Source organism: Equus asinus, chromosome 2 (assembly GCF_041296235.1).
Source record: "Equus asinus isolate D_3611 breed Donkey chromosome 2, EquAss-T2T_v2, whole genome shotgun sequence".
In the NCBI taxonomy this organism is placed as follows: Eukaryota; Metazoa; Chordata; class Mammalia; order Perissodactyla; family Equidae; genus Equus; species Equus asinus.
Window position 1 is genome coordinate 155,524,176 of NC_091791.1, and position 12,531 is coordinate 155,536,706.

General features: G+C 40.5%; 1 protein-coding gene across 2 annotated transcripts in view; it reads right to left on the reverse strand.

The window, feature by feature from the left end:
• The window catches only part of EIF2AK4 (eukaryotic translation initiation factor 2 alpha kinase 4), a 97,263-nt gene that overhangs the window by 9,025 nt on the left and 75,707 nt on the right, over positions 1-12,531 (reverse strand). For both annotated transcript variants that reach the window (XR_011500874.1, XM_014847337.3), the window contains exons 28-32: positions 10,231-10,401; positions 9,708-9,842; positions 7,863-7,970; positions 7,107-7,235; positions 6,183-6,269 (exon numbers count right to left, since the gene is read on the reverse strand). Coding sequence is in view for 1 of the 2 variants with exons in the window: in XM_014847337.3 (XP_014702823.3) it covers positions 6,183-6,269; positions 7,107-7,235; positions 7,863-7,970; positions 9,708-9,842; positions 10,231-10,401 (630 nt within the window). In the remaining variant the exon portion in view is untranslated. The remainder of the gene's footprint in view (positions 1-6,182; positions 6,270-7,106; positions 7,236-7,862; positions 7,971-9,707; positions 9,843-10,230; positions 10,402-12,531) is intronic.

Genomic DNA, 12,531 nt, shown 5'->3' on the forward strand with positions numbered 1-12,531 from the left:
CTTAAAAGGCCCTTTCGGCATACACTCATATCCTGCCCACCCATGAGGGTCCAGCAGAAATCCCACCCCCACCTGAAGACTTCCTGCTCCTTCTGCAGTAACCTCCCAGGCCAAGGAACCCTCAGAGAACTGTCTCTGCAGGACTCTCATGCCATTTAGCATTTTCTAGCTCATAATCAGGTACAAATGTCTTATGTTCCTTACCAGATTACAGGATCTGTGGCAGCAGGGCCTGTGGCTTAAATGTGTCTCTATCCTTCATGGCCTTAAATTCAATCCCTCTCACACTGATTGCTTAAAAGGCACTTGCTGAATGGATGAACGAAGTAATGTCTCATCCTTCAAACATGAAGGTGATGCTATTGACCCACCATTAACTTAGGCAGAAGCAACATTCAAAAGAACTGGACAGGCAAGAATGATGTACTGAAATGAACAAGATCACATTTGCAGAGATAAATTTAAAGTCGTGTAATTAAAGTCCTCATTGTAGAAGGCTGGCCAGACAGGACGATAACTCTGAAAAGCCCAACGGGTTTTAGTTGATGGTAAATTCAGTATGAGCCAAGAGAACCACCTGATTGCTAAGAATTAGTTCATTTGCAGGCTGTATTAGGAGAATTGTGGGGTCTGGATGGAGGGAGCTCAGAGAACCTTCCCATTTAGTCAGAGCGTTCTGCAGAATTCTAGTATCACATTTAAAGACAGACACTGACAAAGTTAAGTGTCTAGAGGAGGTTAAGTAGGAGGGTCAAGGATCTGGAAACCATGTGATGAGGAATAGCTTAAATAACTGGAATGTTTAGGCTAGAAAAGAGGACACGTGAAGTGGTATAGCAGCTGTCTCCTAAAATCTATTTGAAGGTAGTTGAGAGAACGAGGAAGAATTAGACTTGTTATCTTGATTATGCCAGAGGGAAGAACTAGGAACAGTGAGTTAAGTTTTGGGAAGCAGATTCTGATTCAAGTTTTCAAAATTTGCTAATCATTCTAGCAGTGTGTTATGACACTGGAATTATCCAGCAGAGGTGAGATGGTCATTTCTTGGTAATATTTCAGGAGTAATCACTGCTCTGGAAGAGGCTTGATTAGTGGAACTCAGGGTCATTTACGTTTTTGTTTTTTGTTTTTTTTGGTGAGGAAGATTGTCCCTGAGCCAATCTCCCTCTATTTTGTATGTAGGATGCTGCCACAGCATAGCTTGACAAGCGGTGTTTAGGTCTGTGCCTGGCATCCGAACCTGTGAACCCTGGACTGCTGAAGCAGGATGCGTGAACTTAACCACTACACCATTGGCCCGGCCCCTCATTTATGCCTTTGTGACTAACAAGAAGACTAGTAGTGGTGACTTCCAAATCTGCCCATGAAGGATTAACTACTACAAGAATTGTCCTCCTGCCTTAAACAAACAGAAAACCAGACAGAACATATAAACGATGGTTTTCAGACATTGGACAACAACCAGTGGAGGACTATGATTCCTGAGAGAAGGGAAACAAAGTGAGTCTACAAGTGCCCCAGGACGCTGTGCTGAGGAAGTCTGCAGACTGCAGTGCAGGGCAGGGGAACCCAAACAGAGACCAGGAGTCTTGCTGAGCTGGGGAGACAGACTGGAGTTTAGGTAAGCCATGTTAGCTAGAAACTTTGGGGCAGAGGACTGAAGAGGAGAGCTATACACTCAGAGAAAGATAGATTTCTGAAGCTCTGCAGAGGAGTCCACTCACATCTTTGGCAGAGAACTGATCTGTACGTGGGTGAGAGGAAACTATCCAAGGCTGGGGAAACAGCCACTAGAAATGAGCGGGCATAATAATTTCTGGAACTCACAGGGCTGGGAATAGTTCTTGTTCTTACCCGAGTAGAGAGACCTCATAATACACAAGGCAGAATCCTTCAAAGGAAACTGCCTTAGAAATGGGGCTAAATTAGGCCTAGACTAAAAGCTGCCCTGGACCTGCCCTAACAAAGCTTAAAACAAAGCCTGGAAATGATCAAACAGAATACAGTCACGCGCTGCATAATGATGTTTCGGTCAACAACAGACCGCATGTAAGACTTTGGTCCCATAAGATCAGTACCACATAGCCTAGGTGTGTAGTAGGCTATGCCATTTAGGTTTTTGTAAGTATACTCTGATGGTTGCACAACAACATAATCGCCTAATGATGCATTTCTCAGGATGTATCCCTGTCGTTAAGTGATGCACGACTGTACAAGGATCTTAACTGCATCCCAGAAAAAAGCCCAACAGTATTTATAGAAACATAAGAAAATCTAGCATCCAAAAATGTAAAATTCATAATGTCCAACAACCAATCAAACATTATTAGGCATGCCAAGTGGTAGGAAAATACGACTGATAACCAGGAAACATCAACAGATAAAAACAAACCCCGAATGATGGAATTAGTAGACAAGTACCTTAAAACAACTATTACAAATCTTATAAAGAATGTAAAAGAAACAAGAACCATGATGAGAAAAATGGAAGACTAACGTAACTTGTATAGATGAAAAAAATGTGATATCTGAAATAAGAAATGCAGTGAATGGGATTAAGAGCATATTAGATATTGCAGTAAAGATCAGTGACTGACCCAGAATAAAGCAGAGAGGGGGGGCCAGCCCGGTGGCACAATGGTTAAGTTCTCACGTTCTGCTTCTCGGCGGCCCGGGGTTCGCTGGTTTGGATCCCAGGTGCGGATATGGCACCACTTGGCAAAATGCCATGCTGTGGTAGGTATCCCATGTATAAAGTAGAGGAAGATGGGCATGGATGTTAGCTCAGGGCCAGTCTTCCTCAGAAAAAAAGAGGAGGATTGGCAGTAGTTAGCCCAGGGCTAATCTTCCTCAAAAACAAAAAAAAACAGAGAAAGGCAGAAGAAAACAGAACAAAACAAAAAGAGAGAGTCAATGAGCTGTGAGGCAATATCAAATGATTAACATACTATAATTAGGGTCCCAGAAGGAAAAGGCAGAGAAAGAAAAATATTTGAAAAAATGTTGGAAAATTTTCCAAATTTGATGAGTATTATAAATTTACAAGTCAAAGAAGCCCCATGAATACCAAATATTAGAAACTAAAGAATACCTCACTAAAGCACATATTTGAATCGCAGAAAACCAGTGATGAAAGAAAATCTTAAATGCTGCCGGAAAATTAAAAAAGATATATTACATACAGAGGATCAAAGCAGACTTTTTAACAGAAACTATAGGTCAGAAGACAATGAAACACATCTTCAATGTGCAAAAAGAAGAAAAATGTAAATATTGATTTCTATACCTAGCAAAAATAACTTTCAAAAATGAAATGAAATGAAGACTTTTTCACACAAATAACAGCTGAGAGAATTCATCACCAGCAGACCTGCACTAACTTAGGCAGAAGGGAAATGAAATCAGAATGCTATCACAAAGAAAGAAACAGTTCCAGAAATGGCAAATATATGGATAAAAATAAAAGACACTTCCCTCCTTATTTATAAACCTCTTTAAAAGATAACTGACTAATTAAAACCAAAGTATTAACAATGTATTGTTTGGCAACAATAGTGCAAAGGATGAGAGAGGAGAAATGGAAGCATTCTTTGTAAGGTTCTTACACTATATGTGAAGGCATACCATATTTTTTGAAGGGAGATTGTAGTAAGTTAAAGATGTATACTATAAACCCTAGAGAAGTCACTAAAAAAAATCCCACCCAAAACACAGAATTATAGTCAGTAAACCAACAGTAGAGATAAAATGGAATAATAATAAAAAAATCTAAAAGAAGGTGTGGAAAGAGAAAAAATGGAAAAAAGAACAGATGGAACAAACAGAAAACAAACAGTAAAATGGTAGATTAAACTCAACCATTTCAATAATTGCATTACATATAAATGGTCTAACCACCACAATTAAAAGGCAGGGATTGTCAGAGTGAATAAAAAAGCAAAACTCAACTAGTGACTGTTTCTAAGGAACTTCCACTTCAAACATAAAGACAAAAATAGGATGGAAAAAGACGTCATGCAAACACTAACCAAAAGAGTTCAGAACAAGAAATGTCACCAGGGATAAAGATAATGATGATATTGCATAATGATTTCATAATGATAAAGAGGTCAATTCATCAAGAAGATATAAAATCCTAAATTCTGTGTATTCACAGAATAATAGAGGTTCAAAGTACATGAAGCAAAAACTGATAGAACTAAAAGGACAAATAGATAAATCTACAATTACAGCTGGAGATTTCAACACTCCTCTCTCAGTAACTGATGGAACAAATAGACAAAACAATTAGTAAAGATATAGATGACTTAGGGACACTATCAACCAAGGTGACCTAGTTGATATTTATCAAACATCTTCTGACAATGCAGGATACACATTCTTTTCAAGTGTACATGAAACATTCACAAGAACAGACCATATATTGGACTTAAAAACATGTCTCAATAAAATTTAAAGGGTTGAAATCATACAGAGTATGTTCTCCGAGTGCAAAGGAATTAAATTAGAAATCATTAATGAAAGACATCTGGGAAATACCCAAATAATTGGAAATTAAACTGCACACTTCTAAACCTATGGATCAAAGAAGAAATCATCAAGGAAGTTAGAAAATATTCTGAACTGAATGAAAATGAATGCACTGTACATAAAAATGTGTGGTATACAACTAAGGCAGTACTTAGAGTGAAATTTATAGGATTAAATGCTTATGCTTAGAAAACAAGAAAATCTAAAATCAATGATCTAAGCCAGGTACCAGCCAATTTTTTTCCTGTAAAGGGCCAGATAGTAAACATTTTAGGCTTTCCAGGTCACACACTGTATCTGTCACATTATTCTTTTTTTTTCTTTGTGAGCAAGATTGGCCCTGAGCTAACATCTGTGCCAATATCCCTCTTTTTGCTTGAGGAAGATTGTCACTGAACTAACATCTGTGCCAATATTCCTCCATTTTATGTGGGACACAGCTGAGCATGGCTTGATGGGCGATGCTAGGTCTGCGCCCCGGATCCGAACCTGTGAACCCTGGGCTGCCAAAGTGGAGTGTGTGAACTTAACCACTACCCCACCAGGTCAGCCCTTTCTTTTCTTTTCTTTTTTTTTTAACAAAGAATATAAAAACAATTTGTAGCTGACAGGCCATACAAAATAAACTGTGGGTCAGATATGGCCTGCAGGTTGTAGTCTGTCAACTCCTGATCTAAAGTTCTATCTAAGAAACTAGAAAAAGAATAAACTAAATCCAAAGATAGCAGAATAAAGAAAATAACAAAGATGAGAATGGAAATCAATAAAATAGAAAACAAAGGAACACAAAATAGAGGAAAATCAATGACATCAAAAGGTGGTTCTCTGAAAAGACAGGTAAAATTGATAAACCTCTAGCCACACAGATCAGGAAAAAAGGAAGGAAGACATAAATGACCAATATCAGGAATGAAAGAGTGACATAACGAGAGATCCTACAGAGAGTGGAAGGATAACATGGGAATATTTGAAAACTTAGATGAAACAAGAAACATTCTGGGAAAGATAAAAATTACCGTTTAAAACTCACTCGAGAAGACAGAGGCAACCTGAATGAGCTCTATCTCTAGGCCCATGTGGCTTTACTGATGAATTCTACCAAATATTTGAGGAGGAAAGAATACCAGTTCTAGACAGAATCTTCCAGAAAACTCCAACTCACTTTATGAAGCCAACATTACCCTGATATCAAAACCAACAAAGACATTATAAGAGAAAAACAAGGGGGAAAATGTTGATTTTGATTTTTTCCTTTAAAAACAGAAATAAAGGTTATGAGCGTTTTTAGTTAAATGCAACATAGTAAAACTAGTTAGTAAGCAGCCAGAGGATATGCCAGTCAGCAGGTATCAACTCTAGTTATTATTCTTATTTTCTTAGATGGAAAAAGAGAACGGGGGAGAAAAGTAGGAAAAAATTACAGCAAGTTTTTTATTTTTTTAAGCTCTAAGGAAAGTGTTCAGATTGAGATTCTCTCCTCCTTATTTTATAAACTCTCTCCAATAACATGCCCAGAATTTCAGAGGGAGAGCAAAGTAATGGATTTCCACCCACATCGAAGGCCAGAGCCTCAGTGGGGATTTGGGTGCTCCACAGTTAATACAGAGTTTTGCAAATCTGTTGAATTGTGAAAGATTTCCTCTGCTCTTTACCTTGACATGGCTTCCTTCTTTATCTGAGACCAGGGCCACATAGGTGATTTCATGATGTCTGCAGTACTCCTGTAATTCCTCTTGGGACTGAAACAAACACACACACACACACACACAGTGTATGAATAAACACAAAGCACCTGGAGCGGCTTCAAGTCATTAAGGAATGAAAACACTGTGCTCTCCTCTCAAAGTGAATTACTAAACACGCCAACTTTAGGGGTTATAACTATTAAGCAAGAAGAGTACAGAATTCAAAGGAGGAAGAAGACCTCTTGTGCTTTCCTTACTTCCACTCTTGTTCTAAGGGGCCACGGACAATCAGTGTGGTCAGGACACAGCAGGGGGGTTTCAGAAGCTTCGACTCTTGATGGAGGGTGCCAAAAATTATCCAATACACACACACACAGACACACACACATACACACACAGAGTGAAAAGGCCTGTGAGGAAAGCAAAGGCAACAAAAGAAGAGTGGAAAGGTGAAAAGCAGAATGGAAGCAGAAAGCAAAGAAGCCAGAGCAGAGGAGCCTGTGGGATGCCACTGTGCTGGTCTGCAGCCAGCACGACTGGGCTTATGCTTCGCTGTAGGACAGAACACTTCCCTAACAATTCAGGAAACAAGTAGACAAATGGAAGAGGATATTGGTCTGTCAAATGATTAAAAATTATTGCTCAGCATACTTCTGATATGAATTTTCATATAACACACACACAAATGGACAGCAGCTGCTTCAGAAACATCTTGGCAGGAGATGTGAAAGGAGCAGGAGGCAGGGTTACTGCAGCAATCAGAAATGAACACAGGAAGCAACTCTAACTACAGAGATCAAGAGAGTCTGAGAGAAGTTCAAGCCACAGAGGGTGCTCTGCCATTGAAGCCATGACTGCGAGCACTCCACTCACAGGCACTCGTGTCATTACCTGTGACCAGTCGTACATGATTTCTGCGGTGATTCCTGCTGTCCAGAGTTTCTGGGTTAGGTTGATGGCCCTGGACATGGACATCTGGCCAATGCTTACGACCAGGAGGTCACAAGAGCTTACTGTAACCTGGATCAGAAACAGAGTGGTTATGTTTAGAGGAGCGAGACTGTGGGTGTGTAGGCAGGACCAGCACCAGGAGGGCCGTGGCACTCATGAGAAGACAGGGATCTTGAAATCTTGTACAGCAACACATGTGCAGACGTCGTTGCTCCAAAATGACATAGTAAAAAAAAAAAATGACATAGTCAAAAAACCTTATGTTAGTCTTTAAGATAGGAATTATTTCAACTACCCTAAGCTCTCAGGAAGACATTCTTTTCCTCTAGAAAAACTAGTCTTGCCTGAAACACAAAGGAAAAAAGAACATATTTCTAGCTTTGTAGATTACAGCAGGATATGTGAACGAGGGGGCTTTGATAGGAGTCTGTTAACAACTATACCATCTCACATACACATAGTGCGTTACAGACGAGGAGAACAAGGCCAGGAAAGGATGGAAGATTGTCTAAGGTCCCTCAGCTAGAGGTGAAGGACTGAAATGCAAGGACTGACATCAGGTCTTGGGCTTGTTTATCACAGCACAGATAATCTCCCAAACCTTCAGTCTGGAGCTGCCACATCTGGGGCCCCAGGTAAACGACTACAAAATGAGAGAGAACTCAAAGCACGCTGAAAAGCACAGCCGGAACTTACAGGTTCTTCCATGTTGGAGACAACAGCAGATATCTTGTCTATAGCTATGCTGACCCCAATGGCAGTGGGAACTGGCCCCAGAGCCTGTGGTCCTCTAAACTGGGGAATCTGTGGAGAGAAACACACAGCTCTGGTTATGAAACGGAGAAGAAACCATGATTATGGGGAAAGCAATGACTACAGGATACACGCTCTGTCAGCAACTTATCAAAGGGTTCAACAAAAAGAAGTGTGTGTGCGCACGCATGCAGCAAGAGAGAGAGAAGCAAGGAGGCATGTGATTTAGGAAAATGTTAACAGTGTTGGATCCAGATCTGCACCATTCAACGTGGCAGCCACTGGCCACATGTGGCTTGAGGATTTGATATATGGCTGATCCGAATGGACATGTGCTGTATATGTAAAATACACACTGTTGTGAAGACTCAGAATGAAAACAAAAAGAATGTAAAATAGTTCATTAATAATTTTTAGATGTTTGATTACATGTTGAAAAAGTATTTTGGGTATATTGGGTTAAATAAATGCTGACTGCAAACAGAAAGGAAAAAAACAATGGAATATAGCTCCTTAATAACTTTTAAATTTTTGATTACATTGAAATAATCATTTTGGATTTATTGGGTTAAATAAAATATATTATTAAAATTAATTCCACTTGTTTCTTTTTACTTAGTTTATGTTACTAGACAATTTTAAATTACATACATAGGTTTTGGTTCTAGACAAAGATGGGTAGATACACTTCTCCCTATTACTCTTGCTAATAAATACAGCGAAAAATCCTGGTCATTACATAGAAAACAAACCTAAGAAGACTCTGAAGCAGAGAGAAGGTGGCAGACTGGCTAGGAACCACAGGGCACACAGTGAGTTCCCTGGGTTTGGTCTTGGCCTCACCTATCCTGGATTGGGTGCTAGAGAAACCGGCAACCCAGAAATGCCAAGGAGAACCAACAAAAAGGGCCCAGGGAAACCTGCTCTCTCTGGCCAAAAGACCGAGAAAGGGGCACCTCGGCAGGACAGAAAGCTTTCCGACAAGCTGCGCCCTGCTCCAGCCAAACACCACAGAGAAAAGCACAGGCCCACTCCTGCCAGCAAAGGCTGAGTGGGGCCTACACATCCACCCCTATCCAGATGTAAGGAGGCCTCCCACCAAGCCCCGGCAGGGTGGCATCAGAGAAGATGACGTGGGGAGCCAGGACTGTCGTATCTGCCCAGAGGTAATGCTCCCCCCACCCCCTTATTGGGTGAATACAATAGACTTTCTTCTCCTCTTGAGCTTCTCAGAGTTTGACAGTCGAAGCAAAAAGCAAGACACTGTCTGATGTGGATCTTAAGGCATGCAGTGGTTGGGGTAAAGGGACTTCAAGGGAGACAAGGTTCTACCCTTCATTTGAACTGGTAAATGTTCAAAAACAGATCTTTGTGGTGACAGAACAGCTTTGTATCTCGATTGTGGTGGTGGTTATGGGAATCTACGCATGTGATAAAATGGCCAGAATTAGTCATGTACAGTGGACCCATTTCCTCGTTTTGGTATTTTATTATAGTTATGCCAGGCTTAACCATTCAAGGGACCTGAGCGAAAGGCACACAAGACCACTCTGTACTATCTTTGCAACTTCCTGTAAACCTAGTTATTTTAAAATAAAAGTTGAAAACATTAGAAATGTGATTCACAATACACTTCTATTCCTAGATGAAAGATAGACAATTATTATAAACATCGCATTATACTATTGGCTCAACTTTTCTGTAAGTTTGAAAAATTTCAAAATAACAAGTTAAAGAAGAAAGGAAATTAAGCCAGAATAAATCAACAGATACAGGGCAAGCCCTTACCAGCAGGTCATATCTGCCGCCAGCTGCAAGGATTTCTGTGGTGGCCCTCTGCTTCCGTTTGATGAATGCCACAAACTGGAAGATGATTCCGTTGTGCTGCTGCACCTTGTAAACCAAGCCCAAATTGATCAAGACCTGTGAAGTGAAAGGCCACACAACCGTATCCAGGGCACTGTTTTCCATCAATAGCGTCAGAACAATCTACTTAGCTTAAACCAAATATTCAGTACGATTTGGCACAAAGTCTGTTTAACTATAGCCTGCCAAGTAAGAAACTCTGCTCTCTTCCAGAATAACCACTTCTCTGAGGCTGACATTTGCTGCACAACAGGAATTGTGATGCTTGCAAAGAAATTCTGATTTAAGCCAAATTATTACTAGCTATCAAATGTTCCAAAAGGTAGAAAGCAGAGTTCTGGAAAAATAAAACACTTACTAGCGTTAATGAAATAAAACCCGTTTCCCCGCGGTGCTGTTATTAATGCTACAAATCTATACTGCCAGAATCAGACAGGGGCCAAACCTGTAGCTTTATGCCAAGTTTCTTCAGCAGTCCAACAACCTCCTCTAGATCTTTTAAGCCATACTTCACCAATTGGGCAATGCCTGTTTTCTGTTTTATTAACGAATTTATTGTTGGTGTCAGATCTTGCAAATCTCCCTTCTGCTCAATAAATCTGTAGAGTCGACACAGCTGGAAAGCAAAGAGGCGCCGTTAGCTTCCAAGCCGCTGCGGGGGAGGCTCACGCTACACTGTGTTTCGTACACTCCAAGAGGGCGGACTTTGTGGTCAAAGGTAATTTTAGTCTTTACTGCAACCCCAACTAAGGATTACCCTTTCCAATAACTCTAAAGCACCTCACAGAAGCTCTCTAGGCACCTACTCAGTTATTTAGTCACACACTTACATTTCATGCCGACCCCAGCAGAGCCGACCTTGGCACTAGCAGAGCCTCCTTTATACATTTTCAAGCCAGCATTGTTCCTCTTTACCTTCCTGACTCTCATGAATTCCCATTAGTGCAGGCACATAAATGAGGGACAGGAAGGCAAAGTCTGACTCATTCTAATACCATACTGAATCAGCCAGAAATTCCCTCTCCTTTCTTTACTTGAATAGTTCCTACTTGTAGCCTTGAGATGCAGCTTGGATGTCATCTCCTACAGGCAGCCTCCTGATCCTTCCCTCCCTCTGGCTTGGACCTTGATCCCAAAGCCCAGCTCTCACCAGCTATGCACTGTCTTTCCCAGGAGAGTGCAGTGGCTAGCGATTATCCATCTGTGGGCCAGGCAGAGCCCCAGGCACACAGCAGGTGAAGGAGGAAATAACTATGATCATAAAACCAGAAAGAAAACTTCTGGAAGCTAAAGTGGAAATTATTAAGAAATGAAATTATAGCTATTTAAGACTGCAGGCAAGCAGAACCTGGTTCAACTACCAAATGGCGCATGGAAACTAAGAGCTGAATGAAGACTCAGCTTACTATAGTTTAATATAATAATCATATATCACTTGTACTTTTAAAAAGTCCAAAAAGTATTAAAATCTCTCATAATCTCTTTACTAAAGATAAACATTTTAAAATTTAAAATTATATCTGATTTAAAATTATTTTTTTCTTCTTAATAAAATAAAACACTATCTCTTCTCAAACATTTTAACATTAAATTACCCCATTATAAATTACCAGAGCACTAGAGTCAACATCCCCAGGGTTGGGTCCTGACCCTACCATCAACTTTAGACAAGCCACACTATCTCTTTGGGCCTCAGGTGCCCCGTCTGTAAAATAAGAAGACTGGGGCAGATATCTGAAGCTCTTTTACAATATTTCTACTGCCTTTTCTGATATCCTCAGAATTCCCTTTTTAAGTAATGAGAGTACCAAATGCTTTTATTAGATACTAATTTTTTCCATTTAAACTAATCAAACACACAACTCTGAATTAATGCTAATCAGCATCAAATGACCAAAGAAAAGAAGGTGGCATTTTAGCACCCAACACATGTATCATGTACAAGTGTGAAATCGTTTTGAAATGTGCCATTAGTTCAAAAAACATTTTTGGCTTGAAACTTCAGGTAAGAAATTACCAGGTGGGGCAGTTCCTCAAGCAGATTCTTTGTGCTATTTATTCATGGACCTCTCTCTGCACATAGGTATGTGCTGTGTATACGTCTAGGGTATCATGTAAATGCTGTCCTTCATAGAAAATTATGCCATTGGGTCACTTTGTGTATCATTAATATCTCCTCCAATATTTAACATTTAAAATGGAAGCTGGCTTAGTTTCTGGAACTCCTAGTGCTATGTATCCACTTTACTTTCCCTCCCTGAAAACTGGATGAGTGATTTCTTTAGACTGTGGTCATCGCGTGCCCCGTGAAAGCTGTGTTTTAAAGAGCTGAGGGCAGATGTACGCTGCACGACCACCTCATGGTTTTGCAGGGCTGGCATGAATTAAGGAGTTGAACGCAGACCATGGACTCTCCCACTTCCCCCTCGATACCCCCAGCACTGTGCCTGCCACGCTGTAGGTGTCCCAAAGATCAAGTGACTCTGCCCGGCCTGTGCACAGTCATATTTTAATCCACCCAATATGTGAATTCTGCTGATCACCACAGCATCATGTAACTGAGGGTCAGACCAAGGGCTAGAAGGGTGCTGGGAAAGTTAAAAAAAAAACCCAAAACCCACTCTTCTTATATAAATATTTAGGAAAAGGTAAGAAATCGCTGCTGTCATCTGCTTTTCAGAGCGACTCTGTTAAGTGTGGGTTACTATGCCAAAGATCTGGGACCAATATGACACCTGTAGAGAGA